This window comes from Carlito syrichta, unplaced genomic scaffold (assembly GCF_000164805.1).
Source record: "Carlito syrichta isolate Samal-C Ts95f unplaced genomic scaffold, Tarsius_syrichta-2.0.1 Scaffold303208, whole genome shotgun sequence".
Lineage (NCBI taxonomy): Eukaryota > Metazoa > Chordata > Mammalia > Primates > Tarsiidae > Carlito > Carlito syrichta.
In genome coordinates, this window is record NW_007247304.1 from 429,281 (window position 1) to 444,369 (window position 15,089).

The following is a 15,089-nucleotide window of genomic DNA, read 5'->3' on the forward strand; positions in this document are numbered from 1 at the left end:
CACATATACACGATGGAATACTATGCAGCCACAAAAAAGAACAAAATCATGAATTTTGCAGCAACCTGGATGGAACTAGAGTCTATAATACTGAGTGACCTCTCACAAAAACAAAGATCTGAGTATCACATGTTCTCACTCATATAGTGTACCTTTATCATCCAACATACACCATAAGAAAATGACTGACAGTGGTGGGAAACTATGGTGGGGAGGGAAGGGAGATGGGACTAATGGTAGGAAACATCTGTCTGGGGACGGGGAGACACCTCTTTTCAACAATGGTGGCTGAACCAAGCATATTTGTATACCTAACCCTTAACTCTATCCCATGATATCATAATCAATTTTTTTTTTTGAGTTGGAGTCTCACTCTCTCGCCCAGACTGGAGTGCAGTGGCCGCTCCCGGTCACCGCAGCCTCGACCTGTTGGGCTCCGGAGATCCTTCTGCCTCAGCCTTCCGAGTAGCCGGAACAACAGGCATGTGCTACCACGCCTGGTTGATTTTTTGATTTATTGTAGAGATGAGGTCTCACTGCCCAGGCGGGTCTCGAACCCGTGAGCTCAGGCAATCCACTCACCTTAGCCTCCCAAAGGCACGGGATTACAGGCTGAGCCATCAAGCCCGGCTATTAAAAAATATTGATAAAAAAAAAAAGAAATAAAAAAATTATAATAGTTGAAGGGTGTATATTCAATATTAAAAGAAATTAAACAGTAAAGAAAAGTAAAATTAAACTAAAATAAATTTTAAAAACTCAGATGACTTGGGTAGCTGGGGAAAACTACTCTAAAAGTTAAATAACAATGACTGTGTAAACCAAATATTTCAAGGAAATTGCCTTTATTTAAACTAGTTTTTTTCTTTTCCATTATCTAGAGAATAAACATGCTTCCCACATTTCAGTCATCTAATGAGCATTATCTTATACTTTGGAGATCAAAACTTTCCTTCTTAATTTATAATTTTAAATATTCTTTGTTGTTAATAATTAAAACTGTTTTCTACATAGGGTGTCTTTGTGTGTGTGTGTGTGTGTGTGTGTGTGTGTGTGTGTTCAATGATAAAATTCATTCTCTCAAATTTTGATCCCGTCATAACAAACTTAGGTTGTTAATTATAGTGTCAGCACAATGTCTTGACTGATTATAAAATTTTATTCAATGGATAGTAAAAGTTGTTTGTATATAGCATTTTAATAGATTGCATTTCTCAGCCACTCTTTTTGATTAAGTTCTTTTTTCTCTATACATTTAAAACCTGATATACCTGTTTTAAATTTTAATAGTAAAACTCAATGTACTTTCTATGAAACATTATTTTAAAATAGCCAATGATGGTATTCACTTTAGCCATCTTTTAAATTTAAGCAGACAAATTAAATTAAAAGCCTCTTTATGTAAATGAGTTTTTAATTGCTCATGAATAAGCATGTCATACAGAGAACATCATCATCAGACAAAACTAAGATAAAAACAGTGGCTTGGTCAAGACTAAGTTATTTATCGTTATCATATGAACTTAAGATATTGACATTAGAATTGTAGAGCAATGTTCTTCTAAGCCCCAATTTTTCTATCCATTTATTAACCAACACTGCATGCAAAGTGCTGGAGCAGCTCCTGAAACATCAGCTTTATGATGTTTGGTTCAAATGATAGTCCCAGAGACAAAGTAGAGCCTCCTGGTACAAGAATATTTGTATGCCACACACTTGAGCAATTACCAAGTCACTCAGCTCTATATTTTAGTTTTGATAACAAATGATCAAAGAGAAATTTTAATCACTCACATCATGCATTCCATACCTGCAAAATACTAATATTATTGTAAGTGATTAACAGTTGAAAATCAAACTATGCATCTGTAATACTTTATATCATCATCAGGGTTATTTTCATTGAGTTTATTTTTGGAAATAAGGGTGGAAGCATATTTCTCCAGATCAGTAAATCAACAAGAGCGATGGTTTTGACTTAATGTATCTTAAAATTTGGGAGACCCGCAGTTTCAGACATACACACCTACCTATAGAGTACTCTTCCACCAATGGTCACCAGGTTAGAAAAAACACTGAAGTCGGTCATGTTTGGAGGCCATGATTGGATGTTCAAGAAACCTACAAGTGACAGGAACAGTAAAAATAAGTCAGAATATCATTATCTTAGTCATAGTGTTGATTTGTCTTGAAATATGGTGGCACTGTGTTAAAAAGTGGTAGGTAAAAAAAAGACAGTGAATATTTCTATTTTTGAAAAATTCCTCACATTTATGCCTGCAAGATTGTCTTATTAAAAAAACCCACACATGTTAAATGATTTAAATGACTCAACTTCATTCATTCTTTTTTTCTTACGATAGGATTTATTGAGAGGACAGAAAATGTCCCACAGTGGGGGGGACCCGAAAGGGTTGCCCAATTTATTCCTATAGCTGCAAAAATGTAGTCTAAGTAAAGAGAAAAAGAGTATCAATTTACCTGAAATCTTTTACCACTTTATCTGCATACTTACGAATTCAGCATCTACCTTGCCTTCTAAGCAACTTACGTACATATTTAATCTTCTTCATTACATTTTACATTCTTTGATGATACATCCAGGTCTGATTCATATCTCTGGGCTCCCTATCATCTATGTATACAGTCTTAAACAAATCAGATGCTCAATATATGTGTGTTAAATAAATGCTAAATGTTGTCCATTTAGCACTTTTTCTGAAAAAGTAAATTAAAAACATTGGCTTAAACAACAATCGACATTTCCAAAAACTGTAATGTCAAAATTTCAAAGACTTTAATTTTGTAATTCCATGGGTTTTCAAAATGTGCACAAAAGCTAAGAAAGACACCGTTGTTCAAAATGACAAGTGTTTTTATAAACTAAAATTTGCTTTGAAAATGTGTTGCTGATTCCAATATTAGGCACTGTTTTCAAGGAAACACCAAAATGTATGTAATTCATAGCACAACTGCACTTTCAAAAATTACCTGTTATCTCTCTGACTGTCCTAAAGACATTCAGTTTCTCTGGGTCTATGGCCTCAATTGCATTGTAAGGATCCCTAGAAGATCAAGAAGAGATGTAGCCAAATTTAAAATTCAATAAACAGTTGGAAATATAAGAATCATGACGATAGTTATTTCATTCAAATTAAATTTTAATTAGCAACAGAAAAGTTAGCAGTGCATTGTCTCAATTGTTCTATGCTAGATGAAGAGGGGTGTTAATAGGTGTTGTTAGAAAACGTTTATGACACAAAATAAGAGTTTTTCATCAAAGCATAGTCTAGATCTACCAGAATGATTCAATTTCACCTCTCCTGAAGAAACCCCCAAGTTCGTGTATGAACCTTTTTATTTTATTTTGTTTTAAAAGGAATCCTTAATTGGGAAGAATACTGTCTAGGAATAAATTATATTATATTATAATATAAATTATATTATACAATTGACTTTTGTGTTTCTCAAAGCAGTCTAAATTGCTTATAGCACCTGTAATAAACACAGATGAAACAGGTGCAGATGAAATCAACATTTTGTTTTCCTGTAGCTCTACAGTTACCTATTTACACGTTTTCATAATACTCATTATTATATAATATTTACTATCATATGGAATACTAGGACCACCTTGTTCCTATCTGTTTTATTTACATTCACTTTTAAAACACAGAAACTATTTTTTTCCATCAGCAGTAACTGTGTAACATTTGAAATCAAAATTTACAACAAATTTTATAACACTCAAAAGGTATAAACTTTGGACATTTTAAAAAATGTTCCTAATGTGAAACATTTTTGTAATTCATGCTGCCGATTCATATAAAATATCTTTTAAAAGTAAATATTTAACAAATTTTTTTTACAGGAATTTTCATCCTAGGAAAATATTTTTCAGGTAAAACAAACTAATGATAACAAAATAATTGCATACTTGAATATTGCGCCAAACATAAACATAATGCCAAACCTTTCTCAGGAATTTATTCATATTTTGAGTTTTTAATGGAGTCAGTGTTTACTTATACTTTTTTTGCATTAAAAGACATTTTGTGCTATCATGGGAATTCTCCTATTCATATATTTATATATAATCTTTATGTAAAGTTTTAATTCATTTTATTGGCCATTTCCCCAAGACAGGTCAAACCTTCTAAGAATAGTGAACTTGGGCATTTTTAGAAGTTTGTATCTACTGTAGCAATCAAATGAACTTTATTCCTGTTGTGGACAACTGTTGTTTGACCAGTGCATGAGAAACTCTTTTTAGGTGTGGGGAACAACCACTGGATTATAGTGACCCATTGTATGCAGTCTTAATAGGACTATCAATCACGCTGCTGCACAATCCTCTGACAAACAGATAGGTGTATGTCCTGAGGATTTGTGTCTGAATCCAGTGGTATTTACTCATTCCAGCATTAAAGCTTTGCAAAGACTGTCAGTTCCAGCCACCTTGATCTTTGGAACCACCTTGTATTAACTTTCTGAACTTAATCCATCAGCATATTCTTCTCTTTATGTATATGTATGTGTGTGTGTGTATATATATATATATGTTTTTTTAATCTTTGTTTTATTAAATTACTGTTTCAAACTAAGAAGTGAAATTAATACAATTCCCTTCTAGTTTAACATGGAGTGCTATACAAGGCTCAAATACTGGATATTGCTGAGATTGAAGAAACATTATAATTGTATTTCCTTATAATTCACACAAAAATTATTGGTTAGAATTTTCTCAAAGTCACACAAACACCTCTCCAAATTTACACTCTCAGTTAAACATTCTGGCAAATGCATTCTATTTATAAGTAAAGAAATATGGAAAGAATAACTATATTTTTGATTAATATGAAGCCATAAAAGGAAGAGTGCTTCTGTTGTCTTCACTTTTTAGTGTGCAAAGCCTTTTTTGTGTGTACAGAGAAAATATCAGCTCTGTGGTAGAAGAATGAGCATTCAACATTTGTTCTTTAATGAAAAGCAGTGTATAGAACAGTTCAGGTCACATAATCAAATATCCTGGCTTTATTGAAAAAGACTCAAAATTCAGGGCAAGCACACAATAATGGGGTCAGTCCAAATCTTTACTGAGAACATTTCCAAGTTTTCAGGAATAAAATGAATTCTGAAATGTTAGCATGAAGCCCAATGGACCACAGAAATTTTATATCACTAATTTTAGAGATTCAGGACTCCCATAAAATAAGCTGACAGAATTCCACTTACTGACTTCAAAGCACCTCTTGGGAGTTTTATCCTACTGTCACTTGAAATCCCTGATACTTAAAATCAAGAACTTTCCCAATGAAAATCAGATTCACCCAAAAGAACATGATGTCTACTCTGTCACTGTGTTTGGTGATCCAAAAATAAAGCTCAGGATAAAAAGAAAGAGACATATTTTCACAATTTCACTAAAATCACTTTATCACCAAAGCTATTATTTCCCTTCCGTGGTCTATCTTCATTGCAGCAGGCTAGTCTCATTGTGACACAGCATCAACACACTAATCTGGTGAGCATTTTGTTACTCTAAGCACAAGCACATGAATAGTGTCAAACACGACAAAATATGAAAGAAAAATTTTCCCATCAATAACCCAAGCACGAAGCCTGGCCTACAGTTCTCATTTTCTAAATAAGGAAATAAGTGCCTACTTTTATTTCTAGCAAAGGCACTACTGTGTTATAAATGAAACATGCCAATTCGTTTTCTTGAATCCTTTTACATATTATAATTTTAATTGACAAATTGCCAGTAAATTTATTTTCTGCGGAAACTTGTTTTTGAAAACCATATTATTTAATTAAGTTTTATGCCTTCATATTTGTTTTTAAAAGTCTCAGTTGTTTTAATAAGACCATACAGTCTTATTAAAAATTAGTAAAATATTGAAGGTGATGAAAATTAAGTGAGGTAAAACATTAATTTATTAGATGTTTTCTTTTTTTTTTTTTTTGAGTTGGAGTCTCACTGTCGCCCAGACTGAAGTGCAGTGGCCACTCCCGGCCACCACAGCCTCGACCTGCTGGGCTCCGGCGATCCTTCCGCCTCAGCCTTCCAAGTAGCTGGAACTACAGGTGTGTGCTACCACACCCGGCTTTAGATGTTTTCTGTGTATAATACACCATATTATACCCATTTAAATCTCTATCTTTCTGTTTCTCCTTCCCTCTCTACCCCTCATATTATGTATACAATCATACCTATATCTACACAAATATATGTGTCTTAGATCTACTGAATTAACTCTATACACATATTTTCCTAAGATGAAAAGGAAAAACTTCAGAATATATGTTTCAGAGTGGCATGAAAGTAGGAATCAAGAATATATCATATTTCATGTATATATTTGTTCTAAAAATGCCCGATAAATTATGCTTGAGATCCAGTGATATAATTATAACTTCGAATATACTAGGTTTACAAGATATGATTACAGACAAATAATCATCTGAACTGAGAAGTATAATTTATCTTAAGGAAAAGTTTGCCTTTATTTTGTTTCCAAAACAGTCTTTATAAAAGACTATAATCAAGTCTATGAAATAATATTTGTTGCCCAACATGCCGTGCTATAAACTTGACATAGTAACTGAGATTTTTCTCTTCTCCTGATTTGTTCTTTATTCCTCTTTCTTTCCCTGCATTCTACCTCTTTCTTTTTTATACTACCTTTAAGATTTTACAAAATATAATATATTGTATATACAATATAATGAGCAATTCAAAAATGTTTTTTTAAATCACTACAACAACCAGAGTAAATAAATATTTATTTTTAACGCAGTTCTCATTTTTTTAATTGGAGGAAATGGAGTGTTTGACATGAAAGAAAAACCACCCAACTCAGTGCAAACTGTCCATGGCTAAATGCAAATCAGACTCCAGTCTAGTCCAGATCATGTTCTCCAAGAAGAAAGTCTAACTCATATTTTCTGAGTTTATTTTTAAGACAAGCTTTATTTAACTTTCTACTAAAGTAAGTTGATTTTCTGTAAGTCATTTTCCACCTGCATGAATTAGCAATGTTGTTCTCCTTAAAAGTCTTAGTTAGTCTAAAGTAACACTCTTTTCATAAATGTATAAATACACGGTCCCTACTGCACAATCTATTTGTATTTGTTGAAATAAATGTTCCCATTTTTTAACATTTTATTTATCACACATTCCCTTACTCTAGGCCATAGGTGAATAAAAATATATATAAAGTCATTTTATAACTAGTGTCAATCCAGAGTTTTATTTTTTATTTATTTTTACTTATTTATTTTTTGAGTTGAAGTCTCACTCTGTTTGCCAGACTGGAGTGCAGTGGCCGCTCCTGGCCACCACAGCCTCGACCTGCTGGTCTCTGGTGATCCTTCCGTTTTAATAAATATGTTCCATAATGAACCCAGACAAAAATAACTATTCGAAACCTCACTAGAGTATCTTTTTCAAACCTCCCCGCCCATGTTTTATCTTACAAGAATTTTACCCTTAGGAGGTCACTTTTGTTGGTTCACAATCCTTTCACATTCACAAAATTCTTGCAGTGGTTCTCAGTGGGAGAGTACCACAACACTAGAAGGAAGTGAGCATGTTTGTAGAGGTTTTTCAGTTGTCTCACGATTGGGGAGTACAGGCTTTTGGTTATCACCCCAACCCAAGACTGTCAAATGTTTCCTATAGAAAATGATTACCTCTAAGCATTACATACCCACTATGCTCCAGATATTATTCAAAGCAATTGAGGGGCAAAGACAAATTTATTCATTCTATGTGTATGAAGCAGCTGCATTGCGCTGGGTGTTTGGCCTTTGGAAAGCAGCAAATGAAATGTATTAAATGTGTTTTAAAAAAAAAGAAAAAGAAAGGAATTGCCTCACACATTGTACAACCTTGAAATGTCCTACCAGACACTTAGGATCTCACATGTTCAAACTTCAAGCATGGTCGTACTCTGAACAGGTGCAATCCCTAGTGATGTTGATCCAATTTTAATGGACATTATTTCCCTCTCCATTTTGCCATCAGACAGAGTGTTTGGTTAGTACATTTCTATTCCAGAGGTGGGCTCTTCCTCTGTTCTTTATTTCCCTATAATTCTTGCACAAAACAACTTCTAATCTTATTTCTCATAGATTCAAACTTTCACGATATGTGGCATCTGAGCATTCTTCTTAACAATACATATTTTATTGCACCTAACTTTTTTTTCTTATCTCTTCTTTAAATTACAGCTAGATGATTAATAATATATTTTTTTAAAGTATGTACCTAGGGAGACTCTATTATTTATAAATTTTATATCAGAATTGAAAATGAAGTGTCCATTGCTTAATGTATAAAGGAGAAATGTTGGACCTGATAGGCATGAAAACCACTGGTCTAATGCAACTCATGTACATATTATCTTAAATCATGCCACTGATAGACTTGAGGTGAATTGATTTAATATTTACAGGTGAAAGCAGGCAGTGTTTGTCAAGTGGCTCTATCTTCTTATTTCTCAGAAGAATTTTTTTTAGCATGATGTGATCATTAATGCATGGTGATATTTGGTTTTAGAGTTAAAATGTGGGCATATTGCTCTACTAAATATCAATATGCATTAAACTATAAGGAAGCACTTAAATGTTGACCCAGGTTTCCTATGCAATCAGTCGAGGACGCTAAGATAGCAGCAATATAAATGAATTCAGTGGGCTGGTGTGGGCTACAGTAAAGTTGATTAAATATGATCCATCTCAAAATGACTACTGTTATCCATATCCATCATATTGTTTCCATGCATAAATGTGGGGTGAGAATTATTAAGTCTATATATTTTAAAAGTGAAAACAGAAATCATGATCTTAATTTTTAATAAAACATTTCTTGGGCCAAATACAAGAAGTCTGGGGCAGAGAGTACATGTATACTATTAGAGTATCTGACTTGAGAGCATAATAAATGCTACCCATTAAAGCAAAGAGACATTTTAAGCAATAACACACAGTAATTTATTTGAATAGAAAGAGGCACTTTGTTCTATTGCTCTTGCTGTTTCTATTTGGACATATTTATTCATAAAGTGTTACATCATTTTTGCTTCTAAAAATGATGTGGTATATGTTCAGAATAAGGTTTTGAACTGAAATATACAAGTGATATTCTTTATCTCTAGCCTGTAGCAATAATATTTAGGGATTAAGTAGTATTATAGACAAATAGATAAAATGCAAAGTTAAAATATTGACATTTTTATTACAATTCAAAGAATATAAACTTTGTTATCTTCCTAGTTAAAAACAGCAGGTGGTTGTGTAATAAAGGAGCCCAAATAATGTTGCAATTTGTATTATCAAAATAAAATTCATTTAATAGATTTCTTACAGTAGTGCTGACTTCCCAACTTAGAAAGAAAAGAAAAATAATGCATCAGAACCAAGAGAATTTCTGAAAGAAGTTCAAAAGGATTTCAACTGATTGATTTGTGTTATGTGAAGCTTTTAAAAGGAATATTAACTTATGCTGTCCTGACCTAATAAGTCAAGAATTGGAATGAAATTTCCTACCTCATCCATTTATATTGTTTTCCTAAACACATTTAACAATAAGTCAAGCTTGTGGAAAATAATGGATTTGAGAATGTCCTGCAAATATATTTTAGCTTAAATACAAATTAATATTTTTAAACTTGGGTAGTCACTAAACTCAGAATGTGGCTGCATCCCAAAACTCTGTTTTACTATGACTGCTAGTGAAATCTTGCCCTTGATTTTGCTGGTGAACAGCATGGATGAAAGGTTAAACTCTCTTGGGTCAAGAGAAATTAAACAGACAAAGTTAGAGAATCTCTTCAGTTTTGTCTACACTTTGTAAAAATAATTCTGTATAAAATTTTAATACTGACCCATGAATACCAGTGACAAGGAAGATCAAATTTCCATTGATCTTGGTGCAGTTTATGAATTTGTCAATGTTACTGGAATCCACAGTCTGAGCTGACATCAATGATCCTGTGCCAATGCCATCACAAGCTGTAGAAACAAGACTCACAGTCAGGGAATTGAGAAATTTAATTTAGCCAATAACTCGTTGCAATTTCATTATAAAATAGCAGTATTTTTCATTACAAAATGAAAAGAAGTATATTGCAAAAGACAATTTTTTCTAAAAAGTAAAATAATCATCCATTCATTCAAAATTTACAATAGACCCTACTTTAAAACACTGTCCCTGTATTACAGTCTAGTGACCATGACTCATTGTAAGGACTAGATTTTATATCAAGACCCAGCACATACACAAAGCACACATGTAACTCAAACAAAACCTCCATCCATCAGTAGTCTCCCTTACTACACAAGCTATTTCCTAATCTATTCTAAAGCATTATTTATTTTTATTTTTTTTATTTTTATTTTTTTTTTGAGTTGGAATCTCACTCTGTCGCCCAGACTGGAGTGCAGTGGCCGCTCCCGGCCACCGCAGCTTCGACCTGCTGGGTTCCGGTGATCCTTCCACCTCAGCCTCCCCAGTAGCTGGAATTACAGGCGTGCGCTACCACGCCCAGTTGATTTTTTTTTTTTTATTTATTGTAGAGATGAGGTCTTGCTGCCCAGGCGGGTCTCGCACCCGCGGGCTCAGGCAATCCACTCACCTCAGCCTCCCAAAGGCGCGGGATTATAGGCTGAGCCACCGAGCCCGGCTTAAAACATTATTTTTAATGCTTTTTAAAATGTTGGTCATTTTAGTGAAATAGATTCATGGACTATATTCAAGTGGTCTACAACTTGCAATTAAAAAAAAAAAGAACTGGTCTAATAGAGAATATATTAAACAAAGAATACTAATGGTGTGAACAGTAACCAGAGTCAAGGACCATTCAAATACTTATACTTAAATATTACCTAGGCTTTCTGAAGGTTCTTCTTTAAAAACAAAAAACTGTGTGTATGTGTGTATGTGTGTGTGTGTGTGTGTGTGTGTGTGTGTGTGTGTGTGTGTGTGTAGAAAAAGAGGGAGGGAGAGTAAACAGGAAGAGAGAGCAAGAGTGAGAGAGAGAAAGAGAGAGAGAATACAGTCTAAAAGTCAGTCTGAAGTTTGGCCTTCTTGATGCTTTGCAAAGCTTAATAACATTCAGGAGATATTAACTGCAATTTTGTCCTGCTTTTTTGAGTTTCTGTCCAGTGAAAAACTGGAGAAGTTGTAGCTGGAAAGAATCGCTTCCTCCATGAAAATTCCATGGCACAAATTTTCCACAATATTTATTTACCACTTATGGTAAATTTCCTTGTTATTTCCTATATCTTATTTTTACTTTTTTTTTTTTTTTTTTTTTGAGTTGGAGTCTCACTCTGTCACCCAGGCTGGAGTGCAGTGGCACACTCATGGCCACCTCAGCATCGACCTGCTGGGCTCCGGTGATCCTTCTGCCTCCAAGTATCTGGAACTACAGGTGCGCGCTACCATGCCCGGTTAATCTTTTTTAAAAATTTTATTGTAGAGACGAGGTCTCGCAAAGTTACCCAGGCTGGTCTTGAACCCGTGTGCTCAGGCAATCCACTGACCTCAGCCTCTCAAAGTGCAGGGATTATAGGCTGAGCCACTGAGCCTGTCATTTTTCAAAATATTTTTTAAGATCTAGAGACTAACTGTCATGTTGCATGTCCCTTTGTGTCTCTTTTTATGCTTAACAGACTATTTTGCATATGGTGGCAAGCAACCACAAGACGTGTTGTGTTGCTAACATAACCATGTGAATGCATGTTTTACAAAACTTCTAATACTTGCTATTGATGGAATAAAATGCAACATATTTCTGAGTTCCTATAAAGTTACCTCTGAGTATTATGTAGAACATTTTAGTAGATATAACTTCAAAAACAATAATACACACTGTTATGACAGTTGATACTTTGAGGAACTTTCCAAAGTCGTGGAAAGCGTGTGTGTACAGGTTTAGCTGTGAAGTGGATGGGGTCTATTAAAAAGTGAACTAAAAACCTCAATATAGGCTCCTGTTCTAACCAAAATAATCTGAGCTTTCACTCACCTTTTGGGCAAATATCAGTGCAAGGTTTACACATTTTAATTCCATTTTCTTCTACTTCCATCTTGGAGCTCGGGCAAGCACGCACACAAGAACTGGAATCCACCACAAAGTTATCTAAGTTTAAAAAAATATATAAGAACAATAATATTAATATTTAACAAGCAGATTCAAAGCCAGATATTTTAGGGTTTGAAAGTGATTAGCATCATTTATAGCGTATATGTTTCTTCCCCTAAAACAAATCCTTGTTTAAATATCTCAATCTGAAACTGTATCTCAAGTTCAAATCCAAGAGCAGTGTGTGTTGACAATAACTAGGACTTGCTTGGCTACTGCTCCACATCCTGAATTGCCCCGAAGGTAGAGTGGATTTCTTTTATAGACTTAGGAAACTATGATATTTAGTTTGTGTTTTTCAACAGTTCCACTTCATTTCATATCATGATGCAAGTTCGAAGTCTAAAAATACTTGAAGTTCAAGAAGCACAGATGAAACTTAAGTTGAACTGCCTTGGCTCAAGTGTGCACTTCATATCCAGGAGAAAATTGTTTAGAATGCATTCATTTTTCAATGGAGCACCACCAAAAATCTGGTATTTTTATATGAAGAGACAAAATGTGAAAGGGCAGTACTTTAAATGCCAAATAGACAAGGGACATCTCACTACATAACACTTAGGTGAAATATTTAGGAGTCCAGTGACCTGGGATATGATAGGAAATTCTCTCCAAAATCTTGCATCTAGAGTCTCCCTCAATGCGGGGGTGGGAAATGCAATACCTGCTAGGCCACTCTGGTTGCAAGGGCAGCATCCTTCCACGCCTGGAGCACAGCTCTGACACCATGCCATGGTATGGAAGGCTTCTAACCTTGAGGGGTACCCAGAGCCATAAAGGGATGTGGTGCAGATCCAGGATGGAGTGAAAGCAATTTTGCTACTTGGGCCATAAACCTCCAAGTGGCTCCATGATATACAAAGTACCTATGGTAGGAAAATATGGCCTATGATGTATGGCAAGTCTTAAATGGAAAATTACAACAGATAACTCTTGGTTTCTGAGTTAAGCCATTCTATCTGCAGCATAGGATGGTATCCCATTTAATAACAGCTCCCGACATGCTTCTGGGTCCTGATAAGGTTGCAGCACCTAGCCAGGGGTCACTGATTGACCTTGAAGACAGAATTGCCCATCACAAACAGGGTTTTGCTATAATGTCCCAATGTCATAATGTGGGACAGGTCCAACAGCAATCCCTTGTAAAATCAAAGCAGTGCATTTGGGATTGGATATGAATGGGGGCAGAAGCGCAAGTAAACTGCACAAGCAGATGATTCAGACCCCTCCCATGTCATCCACCAATGGGCTGGCCCCTCTCAGTCAGCTCATATGTATGAATGCATGGGGACCAAGAAAGGCACAACAAGCTGACAAAGGAAGACAAAACCCAAGCTTGGTATGTGGATGCCAGCTGGAAATGGATGGCAGCTTCTTACTTAGGAATGGACTTGACAGTGGCAAGAGAAAATCCTATTAAATGGTTTAGTTCTGGGTAGCACAACTGATCACTCACTTTGTGTGGAAAGAGAAGTAGCCTGAGCTAAGAATCTATTTGGACACATGAGCAGTGGCTTTCCCTGAGAGGAGAATTACTGGGAAATCTGATTTAAAAAAGCAAGTCTAGCTGGGCTCGGTGGCTCAGCCTGTAATCCCAGCACTTTGGGAGGCTGAGATGAGTGGATTGCCTGAGCCCTGGGTTCGAGACCAGCCTGGGCAACTTGGTGAGACCTCATCTCTACAATAAATTAAAAAAATCAGCTGGGCGTGGTAGCGCGTGCCTGTAGTTCCAGCTACTTGGAAGGCTGAGGTGGAAGGATCACTGGAGCCCAGCAGGTGGAGGCTGTGGTGGCCGGGAGCAGCCACTGCACTTCAGTCTGGGTGACAGAGTGAGACTCCAACTCAAAAAAAAAAAAAAAAAAAAAAGCAAGGCTAGGTGAAGGAATATTAAGACCTTGTATTAATATTCACTAGAAAGTATCCACCACCAAGTTAACATCCACCAGAAGGCATCTACCACAACAGAAGTAACTTTGTTGAGTTGATATCAAAGCCCAATCTTGCCTCTTTCCCTCCACCACAAGTGCTGATTCTGAGAATATCCCTTCTTCACTTGATCTCTATTTCAGGGAAAAACCAACTGTAACAGGTGAACATACCATATACTAAGTAGTCATTCTTTCTTCATGGTTTTGGAAAATACCCTATGATTAAATGCTTTCACATTTTTGCAACAATTTTTGTTGAGTGGTATAAAAATTATAATTAGCCTATGTGAATTCAGTTCCAGTCTTACAGACAAATTAGTTTTTAAAAAATATGTGTTTGAAGTTTTTAGATTTCAGAATTCTGAATTACATTTAGAATGTCTTAATGTCCTTGTTTTCCCAAGAAAGCTACGGTTCAGCAAACCAAGCTTTGTGAGCCAGGCCCATCAGATAATTGAATTTTTATAGTAGACAAAAGCTGAAATGTTTAAAAGTAGCCTGTAAGTTGATGCACATAAATTAATCCAAGACAAAAAAGTTTGTAAATTACCATATCTAAAGTAAACTGGCCATGTAATTTCACAAAATAGTTCTCCGTGTTTGACCTCTTGCCATAACTCAGAGTTGAGACTCTTCAGGTAAAGCACCATAAAGGATATAGTGAAGAAAAGGAGAATTCTCTAGTTCAAATTTACCGAGTACTTCTTCACCTCTAGCCCAACTCCTAGGCTTCACCCTCGGGATGTGGATAAAAAGGAAAGCCCCAAAAAGTCTCCAAAAAATTATAGTTTTGACTGTCCTTGGGGAAATGTACCCTAATTTGAAGGTAGTAAGAGTAGGTAGTAGGATAGTATTTTTCTGAGAAAAGGAACAATAGATCATCTCAGACCATCTTACTGTACTTCAAGTCCTCACTTTCGTAAGAATGGTAGATGGGTACACACGGGTGACTTCAAATGAAAAGTTATTAGACAGAAAACAGTGGCTTGTGCCTTTAAAATGCTAA

The 15,089-nt window shown here is 35.2% G+C and overlaps 1 protein-coding gene across 4 annotated transcripts in view; it reads right to left on the reverse strand.

The window, feature by feature from the left end:
• ERBB4 (erb-b2 receptor tyrosine kinase 4) overlaps nt 1-15,089 on the reverse strand; it is a 750,739-nt gene that overhangs the window by 342,429 nt on the left and 393,221 nt on the right. For all 4 annotated transcript variants that reach the window (XM_008058078.2, XM_021712356.1, XM_021712357.1 and 1 more), the window contains exons 7-10: nt 12,039-12,152; nt 9,894-10,020; nt 2,992-3,065; nt 2,031-2,121 (exon numbers count right to left, since the gene is read on the reverse strand). In XM_008058078.2, coding sequence (XP_008056269.2) covers nt 2,031-2,121; nt 2,992-3,065; nt 9,894-10,020; nt 12,039-12,152 — 406 coding nt within the window. The remainder of the gene's footprint in view (nt 1-2,030; nt 2,122-2,991; nt 3,066-9,893; nt 10,021-12,038; nt 12,153-15,089) is intronic.